Here is a 15547-nt window from a genome sequence, read left to right as displayed (position 1 = left end):
ACATGAAAGTTCCCCTCTAGTCAAAAACATTTTTTTCTTGTTCCATCAGCTGGATGTTTGAAGTTGGAGACATCTTGTGTCCAGCTGTTAAACTTTTGAAATGAAATATATTTGTATATTGATAGATTCTGGAACTTTTAATGAGAGATAAGGAGTAGATGCCAATTTAAGGATTTTAAAGTTGTGATTATACTTATGATTTTGTGGAAAAACCATATCAGACACACAGAGTATTATATATATATATATGTCTTAATACATCAAAACATTAGCATTGTCATTGTGGACATGTTAGCGTGCTTATGGTAGCATTTAGCTCAAAGTACAGCCTCACAGAGCAGCTAGTGTGGATTGCTCTTTATTTTTGGGGCTTCCTGGTGAAGTGGAGACATGTATTGTGAGTGGCAGCATGACATTAATCTACCTTAAATGAAGCTGACGCAAATACTGAAACTTCAAGGTGTAGCTCACTCCAAAAAAGTCTCCATCAGCCCTTATTGCATCCATCTTTTTCAGTACATCTTAGCTGAGTGCACAACTTTCATGCAAAATTGAAAATGTGCATAAAACGGATGAATGGAAACAATCTGCACCTTAAGATACAGTATGTGTTAGTCCAAATACAAATACATGCTGTATCTCTACACACATACTCAAAGTTATACTGTCCATATTGTCAGCTGACCATTGAGCCAGTTTTATGTATTGTACTCTCGCACTGTGAGATCCTGTTATGACACTATGTTGTCAATATTTTTTCCAAGAATATAAAGACAAGAGATTTATTTGGCTTTTTATGTGCTTGTGACTTGATGATGTCACTGACACCTGTTTTGAAACCACTTTTGTATTTTCACTGATCCCATATTGGGGGGGTAGGAGGTTACTTGTCACCTCTTAATCCTGTGTTTTGCTGGTGAAAGAGTGGAAGAGCGGGGAAAACTGTTGTTGTAGAGCTCTGATTGGAATCCTGTCTTGGCTAATAGTAGGATTATGTCTGAGTCCCCCCTAAGCCAGCACTGCCGGGTTTTTATTCCGTTATAGCCTGGGTATCTCCTGGGTTTTGTCATGAGAGTAGTGTTATCGGATGTGTGAACGTAAACATTGTCTGGAGGAAATGTGGAGGAGGACAGATGCATTCACAGAAAAATACATAATGCACAAAGTGGCCGAATCATATGTATATATATTTTTTGGGGTTTTTTTTTTTACATGATCAAAGCAGTAAGAGCTGCTCCGGTTTATCAGTTGTGCAGATTTTTCACTCATGAATAAACCCAGTGATTTGCAAGGTGCCAAAGTTAATCTACTTTGCATAAAGAAATTGGTAAGCAGCATCTGTTCCTTCTACAAGCCTGAAATGGAAGTCAGGAAATCAGAAAATTACCTAATTATTCAGACACCACCGACAAACCTGAACATGTCAATGAAATTATAAAATTGAGCTCTTTCTTTTAGTCAAATAAAGTCATTTATATGTCACACTAGGCTTTGTGTATTATATTTTGAATGTAAAGAGCCCCAAATCACTTTTTTGCAAATGACTGATGATGATTTTACCATCACCTTATTTTTTACTGTTAACACCTTTTAAAACATGTTGTAATAAAATGGAAATTTATTTTGATTAAGTTTAGTTTTTTTAGGGAAAAGGGAACATGTACATTTGTAACAAATCCACCAACTTACTCTAAATGAAAGGATGATTGGTCATATCCTTTGTCCAAGTTAAAATTTCCCATTGATGACATAAAACTTAAAGGATAAGTTAAAGGATATGTCTGCCAATTTTCTATGTTCGTTCTTTCTTTTTATTTTATTTGATAGGAACAATGCAATTTAACATAGTTTCAATACAGAGCATGAAACTGATGTGCTGTTCAGACAGTTTATAGCTAATGCTAATTTTCAACTCTTGTCCTCAGTTGGGCCTTACATATACAGTGTAATTAAAATATACAGCTTTCATCATCATAAGGGTTAGGGTTATTGTTCTTATTGTCAGCAAACCTCATGAGTAGAGTCAAACCAACAATGAATTGATCCTACTTACAAGTATTATGTGTGTATCCAAAGTCTGACATATCTTATTCTTCTGTAGCCGTGGACCTCCATTGTTGTCCAAAAACTATTAAATACACATCAGTGAGACACACCGTTCCACTGGGTGACATGTGCTTTCACCCCAAAGATGGCGGTCATGGTTTGGCTCTTCATATGAGATTTGTTAACAATAAGAAAAATATAAACAATCAGCAGCCTTATCCTTTAAAAGTACATGAAATTGAAAGCACATGGCCATGTGTTGTTTAATGTTCTTGATCTCTTAGTCAGCTAACTAGACAAAATTAAATTTCCATTTCAATTAAGGAGTTACTGTGGTGTTACCAATGAGTAGCGAGCAGAAATAGACATCACCAACTGTCTTCCTTGACTCCCACTCTCCACTCTTCTCCAGCTGTTTTGCAGAAACAACCATCCATCACCAGCCATTTGTGAAGTTGGTGTGTGTGTGTGGAAGTGTGCCAAGTGAACAGCTATTGTCTGTCCTTTGTGTCTGCGTGTCCGCCAGGTGACACATCACATCTTGTCACCACAGTGACTCACACTAGCCTAGAGCGGTCCAGGGTTTTGGGTGGGTGGGTGGAGGAGTGGTGGGGGGGGGGGGGGGGGGGGGGACACACCAGCACACACACATACCAATAAACCCAACTACTTGCAATTACTGTAAACATGCTGGAATGCAGACACGCGCTCAATCACTCACTCAAAGGTGTTTGAGGGGGCACCAAGTTGGAAAGAGATGCTAAATGATTCAGAAGGGGGAATTAGTGGACGGAGACCTTGGGACATGCTAGAGATCATACATCTTTACTGGCCCAGAATTTCCAGCAGCACCCCCTTGCTCATGCAAAAACACATTGCTTGTCCGCCACACCACATCATCATGCCAACAAGCTGTGTAAAGTGCATCCTTCCGTAAGACTGTGGTGCATTAATCCAGTGCAGGTGCACTCATGATTAACTGACTGGGGATTATGAGAGGGAGCGGAACAATCAAGTAAAGAAAGGTCATAACACTGTTGGGAACAAGGGCTCCGGTCCACAGCGCTCCACTTGAGCTTTTCCGGAGTTTGAATTTTGTTTCTGGTGTGAGCTGGTGGCCCTGCAGGCTGCCTTAAATGGGTCGGTGTGAGCCTGCAGAGCCCTAGAAATCATCGTCAAGACCTGCAGCAGAACAGTAAGTCACCCGGTGCCTAATTATTTATCTTACGTAAATAATGTGTTAAATTTGGCATTTGTAGTCATGTTAATGTGTCCTCTCTTGACTTTAGTTACATCCTTTGTCCGTATGATGGGGTAAGATGTGGATATTCTGTATTTAATGTAGTGCATGAAATGGAAAGTACTCTGCAAGATTTGTAGCTTCTTGCTATTGGCAGTGCACATTTCGCCCATGATGGTATTTATTGATTTGCAACAAGGAGAACTATTTGCCAACAGGGTCAGTGTCTCTCCGCTGTTCTCTATCATGCTTCATTCCATTACTTTAAAATGCTTTTGATGTATTCAAAACAAGTTTTCTTCTTTGCTTTGTATTAAAGCTCTTGAGTATGTGAGAAGACGGAGAGATGAGTGGGGCTGTAAAAAATGTATGTAAGCATCTGAGAGAGATGCTTATTTTCATCTGTAAGTCTCTAAAAATCCCAGTTGATATATTAGCCTGAGACCTTATGCATCTGCAGGCCTGATATTCTTCTTTTATACCATCATAACTTAAAAAGCATTAGTGCGAGAGGCTGAACTTAAGGTTCAGCCGACAGACACTCTTCATCAGATTCAGAGAAATGCTCTTGCTGCTGTCCGCGAAACACTGAGAGTGAGAGGTGGTGGTGGTGTGTGTGTGTGTGTGTGTGTGTGTGTGTGTGTGTGTGTGTGTGTGGTGGGAGAGTGGGGGGGGGGGATATATGGTTCAGCGTTTCCCCCCCTCACAAGAACAGCACAGTAATCAATTCCGTTTAGTACAAATCCAATGCACTTAAACTTCCAGCGCGAATAACCAGAGGCTGCAGAGCAGAGGTACATTTATCGATAAAGCAATTCATTCAAACCCCTCCTCCTCTTCCTCCTCCTCCTCCTCCTGCTGCTGCTGATCCCCCCCATCCTTACAGGTAACGCGTTACACGTTACTTATACATTAAAAAGGACAGTTTCTCTACTTTGGGAGCAGAAGGATGCTTATTTTATCATTAAAGTTGAATAATCGCATAGGCAAGTGGAAATGAAGAAACAGAATAGGAATAACTTTTAAGTGGATAATTCAACTTGACTACGTTTTACTGGGTGAAAGGTGAAAGACTCGTTACTTCGTTGGTCTGATGACACCACACCGCTGCTGCTGACTTCGCGGTCCAGCGCGATTTTAATAGGGGACTGGGTGAGCACCAGTCTTGTCTACTGAAGAGGAGAGAGAGAGAGAGAGAGAGAGAAAGAGCATCCACAGCTCCACTGTCTCCTCCGTCAAATCAGACAGTCACAGTCAGAGCAAAGCCGGAACTTAATTTCACCTTCAACGTAAAAGCGTAACTTCTGGAGCATATAGCAAGGTGAGTAACCGGTAAAAAGATGCGTTTAATGATACAGAGGTGAATGTTTTTGTACGTTTATGACGGGGAATATTTTTGCTGATGATACTTTACTTTTACGTCCAAGCTTTTCGCATGCGTAAAAACGCTCCTTTATTTTAACTTATTTTGAAAAGGATTTCCGGTAGTCTCGCTTTTATTGTAGTTGGCTTCACACTCCACTCTCCATCTCTCAGAGCTCGGTCAGCTCGCAGAGACAACAGGATGCCAAGGGGAGCACTCCGACAAGCGGCGTCCGTCTTACCGTCTCCCGGCGTCGTCTCTCGGCCACAGCAGCGACTCTGATGGGCGTTTTTACTTTCCCTTTACCGTCCACGACGCTTGGATATTTTCGGAAGCCACGAAATGAAGCGAATGAATGTGAGCAACAAGAAAAAGTGTCCTTGTTGTTGTGCCTGTCTCCAGCATCACTAGTAGTCCAAGTCCTCTCTGGTGTGGATGCGGTGCCTCGGTGATTGTAGTTGTCTGTTTTCAGAGGATTTTGTGTAGAGTTCAGTAGTGGACTACCCAACTTTTCCCCCCCGCTGTTTTTGTTGTCTTTTTCGAGGTTTTCCGTCTTTGAAACAAAGATTTCAGGATAGACCAACTCCGGAAAACCAGCGACTTGACCATCTGCTCCCGGCGGAATAACCATTCTTAGCGGTTATTCGCCTTTACAAGCATCTTCTCTGGGGTGGGAATACGACTGATGCTTGCCTTGCTCGTCTATTCCAGTTTTGTATCGTCTCGTTCTGTTTGTCTTGTTTGTCCCCACAGTGGCATGAAAATTCATGAATGCGTCCAAGGACATGTATACAAATTACGCATGCACCATGACGGTAGTAGGCTGTGCGTAATCTCCTATTATTACATCCCCACTACATGAATGCAATAACAATAACACCTTCAATCTCATTCCTGTGTTTGGACAAGGTTTGGCAGATTCATCCTAACTTGACTGATGTGTATGTGTGTGTGTGCGCGTGTGTGTGTATGTAGCATTGGGCGTTATGAGTATGGCAAGGTTGCCTATTGTCACGCTTAAACCAGGAATAAAATACAAAACTACATCTATTTTATATCATTTTATTTCAAAGCTAATTTCAAAGTGATATCTTAAGAAAAATAACCAGAGGAGCATTGTTATTAGCAAATGAAAAAGCTATTTAGATGCCTTTGCCACAATTAACGCCCCATGTGTGTGGATGGATCAGGGCAATCTGCGCGCAAACATGCACGTCTGTCCATGTGCCTGCGTGTGAGCCCCTGGCCGCGCTAACATACATGCCCCTTCTCTCTCTCTCTCTCTCTCTGTGTGTGGTGTGTGTGTGTTTATGTGTGTGTACAGCCACGCTGGAAGTCGCCCCCCATGTGGCCGTCGGGAGTGGGGAGCAGGCAGCCCTGCCCGCGGGAATCAGCGCTGCGCAGGGCGGCCATCAGTGGCAACATCCTCGCCCTGCCGCCGCACCATGTCCCCACCGGCCGCAGCGTCCGGGTCTACATCTGTGCCAACCCAGACGGTAAGCGTGACCCCCCCATCCCCCTTCCCAAGCACACACACACACATCAAGCCTGCACCCTCTCAAATGACACAAGACATGGCTTTATTGCTGTGACTCATTACAGACTTTCAGGAGGTTTGTGTTAGATTTGCAGTGAAAATGAATGTCTAATGGTGCATATAAGAATCTAATTGAATTCTTAAAAAAAATGGTGTTAAGTGAAATTCACCTACAAGTTCTGTAAAATCATTTCAAGCATATTGAAGTACAAGGTTAATGCATCTGGATGTGATATTTTATTTTTAATTCTTTCTAAGCTTGTGATCTTTTGCAGTGTAGACTGAGTGTCAAGTCTATTTTGGAAGATAGCAGGACTCTCAGATTAAGGTGTAGTCTGTTCTCAAGGCATTAAGCTGTTAAGGATCCCTTTAACCTGGTGGACCTTAAATTAGGTTACATCAGGCCACATGACAACTTGACAAAAAACAAATCGGTGCAAGATCTATCCCGATAACACAACAAAACAACAGATTGCTTTCGACACAGAGTGCATGGTGTGAGCAGAGTGCAAGACAGTTGGGTCGTGAGGGAGACACCCAGTTGCAGCTCTGTATTTGAATATGCCCTCTGGGCAAGGGGGTAAAAATAGGCATGGTAAAACTGGAGTAAACAAGGCAAGGGAAGTAGAGTAGGCTATGAGATAGAGAGAGAGAGAGAGAGAGGGAGACAGAGACGGAGGGCATGCCAGGATTAAAAAAAGGGAGGTTGCTTTTGTCGATACATCACTGTCATTTCTTTGCCCTCACTGAGCAAATTGCTATGGATCAAATAAAAAGAAAAAAGAAAAAAAAAAAAATGAACCGACCTAAGATTATTGCACTGTTATGGCCCGCACCAGACGGTGAAAAAGACAAAAAGTCTGGCATTGTTTAGCCACCTGTGGCTGCCTCAGTCATTCAAACCATCCCGTCACAGCACGAATTTAACGCTCCAATCTACACGTGGATGGAAAAACGACGAGGGTGGAGGGGGGGGGGGGTTATTCCAAGTAGTTCTTTTCACACCGTCGGCACAAACGGAAAGACAGACACGCATCTCAGCCTGAGCTGTGAAAAGAGCTTATTATGAACTGCTGTTTCCAGTGAAGCGAGATGCTGGTATCCAGCGTCACATCTGAATAATGAAGCCATACAGGTGCACTCTGTCGCACTTCAAACGGCGCACAGCTAAATCACCCCACAAGTTCACTTTCGTTTTTGGCATTTGTTTTGATCTGAGTTTTGGAGTTTTCTCTCTTTCACTCCAGTTGCATTTGTATAGCTTTCAAACAAATTCAGATTGTTCTCATATATTTTCATATCTTTTCTTGCCTATGTGACAAATCCACCCTGCTGGTACTACAGCATATGCATATAAAACAAAACAAAACAGTTATTTATAAATGTGACCCAGGTCTGCCCTCAGTCGTGCTGCAGCACCTGTTTCTCCACGTTCACCAGAGGGAGCTATCCATGCACTTTTTTAAACGGCATTCGCCTTACTGTATAACATGGTCAGATCAGACAGGCAATCAATAACAGTCAAATTCATTAAATCACATGTGGACAGTGTCTCACTAAGATAACTTCTCTTGGCTTCAGCAGCACCATACTGCAATTTTCCCTTATATATATTTGTGGTTATAGGACACCATAAGCATCATTACACTGTATACTAGTGTTGCTTGTGATCCAAAAAGCTGGCTTGTATCTGCAACTCAGTGCTTGGAAATTGAATGAATAACTCTCAAACTCTTTCCCAACATTCACTGTTCAGGTTCCACTGAGCACATATTCACCAATTTCTGTCAAATCTAAAAAAGTGGAAGCAATGAATGAAGCAGAATGAGTTGCTGCAGGCCACACAAGATCACCAATGCTTTGACAAACTCCCCTACCCGGATAACAATTCAATAAATACATGTTGCGAATAACAGTGTAATGTCACCATTTGTGACACTGCGCACTTCAAGGGTGAATAATGCTATCTCTAGTGATAATCACACCACCATAACAGTATAACTGCACTTTTTTTTTTTTATTGTGTCTGTGCGACTGGAGGAACTCTCTGCTTTGATCTACAGCAAAGTAGAGTTTTATATGCTCTCTGGTTATAGTGCTAGCTCTGCTGAATATACTGACCCTAATGCCCTTAATCAAAAGCCACAGACAACTGCGCCACAGTCCCCGCTGCGCCGCCGTGTTTGTTTGTGTCGTCAATATAAGGGGCATGACACACAATTTCAACAATAATTCAAAAGTGCATTTCTTCTCTGAGATGGGTTTGATAGAAGAGAGTGGATTGAGATGTCAGCTCGGCATGCGGATACTGCAATAGAGGACTCACTCCACAATTCAGTGATATAGAGTGTATTAAGGTATTCTAAAGTGTTTGCCAAAATGTAAGCCAAACAACTAATTTGAGTGGATTTACATCCTCCTTCCATGATGTTAATGAATCACTCAAGTTCTTGGCTTAGGTGGATGAATCTGTGTGTGTGTGTGTGTGTGTGTGTGTGTGTGTGTGTGTGTGTGTGTGTGTGGCCGCAGCTGATCAATTAAAAACCCAGCTATCTGTTCTTGCCAGTAGCCTGACGGCGGCAACAAACCAGAGAAAAGCCTAACATGATTTATTTTTGTGTATTTGTGCGCATTATGCAGCCTGTCTCATCTGTCAATATGGGAGTGCGCGTGTGTACGTGTGAGTTCATGGAGATCCGTATAAGCATATCAAGACAACTCCATTACCTTGTTTTAGTCACCTCGGGGGCTCTGGCGTCGGTTGTGTGTTACAGGCAGCTATTTGTATGCAAGCTATCGCTTAAGCTGTTTAAAGTTGATAAAGGCGCGAAGCCTTAGGGATGTGATGCATAAAATCATCTACCCTTCCAACGCACCACCGTCAAAGCTATAGCATGTGACCACAAGAGACCACTAATCACATCACACTTCACCACACACTTATTCCCATTGTTCTTATTTATTCTGTTGATGTTTTTTCCCAGTTTGTGTTGTAGGTTTTCAGCTCAGATTTCCATTGTTTCGATGGACTCTTTCCTCAAAAATCTCTCTTTTGTCATCCACTTTTTTGAGTCTGGTGAAAGAGAACAAAGGAGAGAGTGGGAGGACAGAGGGAGAGATGACAGGTGGAGAGACTGAAGGGTGGTTTTTGTTTAATGAATTGGCTCTCGGGGGCCGGGGAGTGCCAGATTTTTGGACGAGCCCGTCCTCATTCTGCGGTATGTGAAGTTTATGACGCGTGCTAGTGAGCTTATTTCTCCCCTCTTGTGTTGTCCTCTTCCTCCTTGTCTCCGCTCTTCTCCTGGAGGGAACGAGGAAGCCTTCTCTGACTAGTTTGACAGCAGCTTTTAGTGACCTCTCGTTCTCTCTCTCTGTCTCTCTCTCTCCGAGTTTTCCAGAGTGCTGTGGAGCAATTCCGCACCCGCAGGACGTCGTTCTGACAAATTCAGCAGTTGCCCTTGCACGCTCGTCCAACTCCCTGGGTGTTCAAACCGTTTGATGGAACAAAAATGCAAAACTATTTCACCAGGGAACGATGGCGATGATAGCAAGCAGCCTGCTAGATACACCTGAGTGAATACACATACTGATTAGCCACTTGTGACCAACATACAGTAATTAACCTCTAGAAAACAAGTGTGGTTTGCAAATGGATTAACTAATGGGAATTTTATTTTATTAGCACATCATGAGCCCTGCTGAGACAGAGTTCGGGTGCTTAATACTGATAATTGAGATTGAGAATGAACACTTAAACACCAGTAATGTTTCATTCAATTTATTCTTCAAAGATGTATTAATTTCAGGAGCTTCTCAATGTCGATATAATGTGATGTAAAGATTCAAATCTTTCCACCAGATTTCTCTTTAGTTTTGGGTGTTAAGTTGTCACTCCATCACTTGTGTTATATTTGTACATCTGTGTATCCATTTTGCTTCCAGTTATGCAGGGATTTAAGGACTTACTGGGAGAAGTTTTTTTCCAAACTGTAATCCATTTTCAGATCACACTTAATTGTAAAAACTTGAGTAACTCCACTGAAGACATTCAAATAAATTTTCCAAAACTAAGTAGCTATTTGACTTCAACAATTATATTAATATTTAACACGTCTCTCACACTTAAATTCTTCTTGAAATTTAACACTAATTCTCTTCATTTTCTAGATCTTCTATGTCATGGACACTGACAGAAATGAAATATTGCGTACGGAGATGTATCATCTTAAAAGTGACAGTCTCCATGATTAAAAACTAGAGTGACTAAATAAAATGAAATGATATGGCTATGAGGTTCCTAGTGGGGCTTTATGAAATAGATGCTATAAACAGTGTAACTGAGAAAGTAAATGAGATTGATGGTCTAAATATCTCTCCTAAAACTGCATATGATTACATATAAAAAGGAGCCTCAACACCTTCCAAACCTGCTTATGTTATGAAAATAAGCAAAAACACCTTACCTCCTCATCCATGAACAAGAAGCCTTATAATAACTCATGTAACTGCCTGACCAAACTAATGATGAAACTGGTCTGACCGTGGTTAGAGAGTTGAATATAAACCCTTGTAAAGTACAAGATAACAAGCACACAGCGTCAATTGGTTACCTATTATATAGAGCAGAGCAGCTTCCTTGTTCTTGAAAATAAGTCATCATGGCTTATGGTAATTGAGATTTCAAATGCACAGCGAGTTTGTAAATGTAAATATGCCACTAGTGGCTTTTGAGGCAACAGCTGCCAGCACAGATGTTACACAATGAACTTACAGTACATTTTTACGTTGTGTACACTAACACCGGTTGTGTGTGCACCCGCCGTTATGGTTATTCAATCAAACGCAAATTAGGTAGCGAGACAGGGAATTCCCCTATTACTTCCATCCAGTCCCATATGAACATCTTTTACGGTACGTTGCAGTTTTCCTGCAGTGCTTAACTTCCAGTATGGGTGGTGGCACAATAACCTCCAGAGGCGTCTGACGTGGATTTCTTTCTCTCAGATTCAGTGGTATTCAAATAACCTGTAGGTCTCCATGTGCTCAGGAAATGTAGGAACATCTGGCCTTTATGGATGGCTGATTTACACAGCCGCAATTTGCCTTCAGCATCTTCCAGGTCATTCAATATTGATTTGCTCACTGACTGCGCGTTTGCATCATCGCAGGTCCAGATCTGCACATTAGAGGGTTTGTGAAGGACACTGAATTACATGAACTTAGGTTTTGAGTACAAGCCCTGTGTATCCTCAGTGAGAAACGTTTAGGTTCGATTTTGGTCTTGTGTGGTCTGTTCTGATGCAATGCGGCGATACATGACAAGAGAAGTGACAGAGGGGGTAACTCTGAAGCTGAGGAGCTACATTTGAACTAGGGGTGCATTTCAATTGATCTGTTGATTATTTTTGCAAATAATCAGTTAATCTTTTAGATTGTAAAATGCTGGAAAATCCAAGATGATGTCGGCAGTCTGTAACCCAAAGATATTCAATTTACAATATATAAAACTGAGAAAAACGACAGATCTTTATATTTGAGAAGAACTATAGATCTCTTTTTACTTGATAAATGACTGAAATGATGAATTCACTGGCGATAAACCAACCAACCAATCAATTAATCTACAAATCATTTAATCACTTATTTTAACTAATAACATCCTGACTTATAAAATATGTCTGTCTTTATGGATTGTAGTTACAAGTGGCATCTATACATGATATTCTTTTGTATCATTGTTTTAGATTTAAAATGATAAGAGCTACGTGATGCATGTCCCTTCCTTTAAAAGTCAGTTCACCCAAATTGCAGGGGTCACAAGCCCCCCCAAACCTGAAAGAAACTTGATTTGAATGACAAACAATTTCTAAAGAAGTGGACAAATTATTTTTATTTGGTGGAGTTTAATGCGACTGCTTCCTGTCTCACCTGCAAGGAGAAAGCTGCACAGGTTTTGAGATATAGGACTCAAAAATATCTGCTTCCACACAAAATCAGTGGTGACTAGAATTCTATTTGTGCTGCTCAAAACATTGACACATTCTTATTGTGTAGTGTGCGTTATCCAGTGTAACAGCAATATCGGAGCCCATAGGACTATCTGTCTGACGACAATTTAGCCTCTGGGGGCAACGGCCAATATTTCAGGGGTTCTGGTGTAGCCAGCGGATATGTGGATAACGGATATCTGGGCCAAGACTTCCTCTCATGTGCACCAGTCATTGTTTGAAATATCAGCTAATCTCTATAAACATATATATGTAAAAGCTAATAAAAAGCCAAATCATCATCAGATGATAGCTGATGGGTTCTGAGATTGCATTTCAGCCAATGCGTTCCGTCTATTTTTGCTTTCCATACGGACTGTTTACCTGCATGCGACCAAAGCCTGCACAAACATGGTTGGTCAATACTATTTGGACTACAAACAGAAACCAGAGCGTTTCTGGTACCAAAATCCTGTTGCCTACATATCCTGCATTCATGTGCAGATATCTGTCTATAGAGATTAGCGTAACAGAGACACTGTTTCTAAAATTGCTGCTAAATTTTTAAAAATACTGTCAGCACCACAAAACAAATTCCATTCACCTCCATTGTATTGGTTGGATCTCCAAGGTGGATATCTCAAAACATGATGAACCAACCCTTTTAGCACCTCAGATACCTCACACATACACACCATAGCATCCATTTCAATATGGATGACCACTGTGTCACAGTGTTGTTCTATTTGCTAAGACACTTGTCTTGTGGACTCTCTCTCTCTGTTTTAATCAGAGATCTCTAAGTAGTTGTGCATACCAAGTGGCTCTGGAGTGTCAGTTGGTGTAGCTTGATGAGAGCAGAGTGATTGCTTTGTCAGAGCCTTGTTGATGAGACTCTGAGAGGGCAGCTGCAGAATGACCGCTGTCTAGAGGAATGAAGGACCAGCTGAAGCAATGTCAGTATAACTAACTTAATAGTGCAGTAATGGTTTAGCTTTTTGGCTTGTTAGCCATTGATACTGCAGTAGAGCTGAGACAACTAGTCGATATCTGAGTCATTTATCAAGCAAAAATACCAAACAATCCCTAGTTGCAGCTTTTCAAATGTGAGGATTTGCTGCTTTAGTGTGTTTTATATTGTGGTAAATTGAATATTTTGGACAAAAAAACAATATGAAGACGTTATCTTGGAATCTGGCAACTTCTGATGGGCGTTTTTCACTATTTTCACCTATTAAAGACTTAACACTTAATGGGAAGAAGAGCCAGGAACATTTAGCTATATTTCTCTGTTCAATTGTCTGCCCATAAGTTCCCTAAAGGTCAAGGAGAGGAACAGAGAAAAGAAAAGGAAGTAAGGGGAGAAGGAAAAAATAGAGAGCTGACAGGACATATCTCAAAAGGAAAGATAGATTGGTCGGCACTATTGAAATAAACAGATTAGAAAATTGGAAGGAGGGACACACACACAGAGAAACAGGGCGAATGTAACATCCAGTCTTTGTTCCTTTGCATGTGGGTGTGTACACAACAGAAACACATACGTCAGGCTGCCATAACTCATCATCATCCCACAAAAAAAGAGAGAGAAGGAAAAAATAAAGAGAGAGAGAGAGAGAGAGAGAGAGAGAGAGAGAGAGGCGTCTTGCCGTTATCAGCACAATACAAACAACAACACAGTTTAGTCTGTCAGGTCACATCGAGACACAGTACAGCATGATGCATATTTGGATTCCTTTCTACCTTGCAACACTTCCCAAAACAAGTTTAATCTAAATTCCATAAAAGCTGCTATTTTTGCAGATAATATGCCACCTGTGTCACTGGAAGATATCCTACATTTATTGTACTGTAATATATCACTGATGGAACGAGATGAGAGCTCCACTGATGCAGCAACTGCCATTTATTTCATTTGCATACTATTATAGCCGTTCGGTTTTGATATGACATTTTGCTCCGGTAGCTGTGGGCGGATACATGTACGGTCACGGCCCAAAGCCTTACTAAATATAGATGAGGGAAAGATACGTCAGACTAAATTTGCGGGCTCCTCTACTCACGCCGCGTATGACACGGTTAGCGGCTGAGGGGCTGTTCACGCGCCGTCCGTCCACCGTGTGTGTGCTTTGTGCGCGCATATGTGTGCATGTGCAACCCAGCTACTTTGGTCACACGGTCCTCTCTGTTGGGCATGTTCTGTTTTTAACAATCCATCCACACCCTTCAGAGAAAGCGAGGGGAGAAAGAGACTGGGTCTGTCCAAATAAATTACAGTAACCATTTGGAAGACAGTGAAAAAGAGAGGAGAGGAAGAAAGAAAGTGGGACACAACAACAAGCCATGGGCATTCACTCTCTGACACTCCGACTGTCCAATATGATCACTGCCTTTGTAATGCTGCATAATCCCACATTCTTCAACAGTATGTGTCAGTACTGGCTCTTCTAGATAAATGAGTGTGAAAAGGGGGGGCTTATTTAAAAATTAGACACATGTACAGTACCAGTCAAAAGTTTGTACACACCTTCACATTCCCTTGAATGAGAAAATGTGTCTAAACTCTTGACTGGTACTGTACATTGATCTGGTGCTGACATTATTACTGGCATGAATAATATTAGAGGTGAAATGATTAGTCGATCAACAGAAAATTGATTTCAGACCATAGACAGTACATAAACATGGATGTAGTGAGGTGTGATGTCACCCACTAGTTGGCATTGGAGCCAGTTTGAAGCCCAGAGTTGCTCCTTAAGTTCACCACCACGCTACCTCGGACTGAAGCTAATGCTAGCTCACCAGGAACACTTGGGCTAATGCTAGCTACTTTAGCTAAATTGTGCAAACAAGGCAGGTATAAGGCGTAATCAAGTAACATTAAACTTGCTGAAGTATTGTGACAATAGTCCGCCTCGTTGCGAGTCCAGAAGCTGGGAAGAGCAGCAGGTGGGAGTAAATCACAGCTGTCAATCAACACCCACACAGCAGACACTGAAAGCTACTATAAGTCTTCAAATTTTATTAGCAGAGCAATAATTTCCAAAGTGATCACCAGTGAACTTATTAGAGGTGCCTCTGCATTAGCTTCAGCCTCAAGCCGAGATGGCTGACGCTTGTTTCAGACCCTTATATGTGCAACTCATGTGCATTGTTTTTCTTGCGTCATTCTTATTTGGTGACATTTGGTCTCATGACTTTTGTTTACTTTGTCAGTCTTTTGGTTTGTTAGCTTAGGGGAAGTTATTTTTGAATAACTCATCATTCACCTGCTGTCCCAGTTATCAGTTTTCTCCTCTGTTGAATCAATGTACAAAAAAAGTCAAACTGAGGTATGTTTTTCCTACCTTGATCTCTGCTGAAGATGTACAAAG

The 15547-nt window shown here is 41.4% G+C and overlaps 2 protein-coding genes across 7 annotated transcripts in view; one reads left to right on the top strand and one right to left on the bottom strand.

Moving 5' to 3' along the window:
• The window catches only part of LOC121889107 (NACHT and WD repeat domain-containing protein 2), a 53045-nt gene that overhangs the window by 3115 nt on the left and 34383 nt on the right, over window positions 1–15547 (top strand). Inside the window, exons 1-2 of one of the 6 annotated variants that reach the window (XM_042400802.1) lie at window positions 2866–3241; window positions 5974–6145. In XM_042400802.1, coding sequence (XP_042256736.1) covers window positions 5995–6145 — 151 coding nt within the window. In that variant the 5' untranslated portion in view covers window positions 2866–3241; window positions 5974–5994. Of the gene's footprint in view, window positions 1–2865; window positions 3242–4041; window positions 4081–4430; window positions 4608–4823; window positions 5007–5037; window positions 5320–5973; window positions 6146–15547 lie in introns of those variants that run through there. The other 5 variants (XM_042400806.1, XM_042400805.1, XM_042400801.1 and 2 more) reach the window with 5 other exon arrangements.
• Window positions 1–15547, bottom strand: part of LOC121889112 — a 122355-nt gene that overhangs the window by 94618 nt on the left and 12190 nt on the right. The gene's annotated exons all lie outside the window — the stretch shown is intronic.

The sequence above is a fragment of the Thunnus maccoyii genome, chromosome 22 (assembly GCF_910596095.1).
Source record: "Thunnus maccoyii chromosome 22, fThuMac1.1, whole genome shotgun sequence".
NCBI classification, from domain to species: domain Eukaryota; kingdom Metazoa; phylum Chordata; class Actinopteri; order Scombriformes; family Scombridae; genus Thunnus; species Thunnus maccoyii.
The sequence above is the reverse complement of the archived record's forward strand: the minus strand, read 5'-3'. Positions and strand labels throughout refer to the sequence as shown.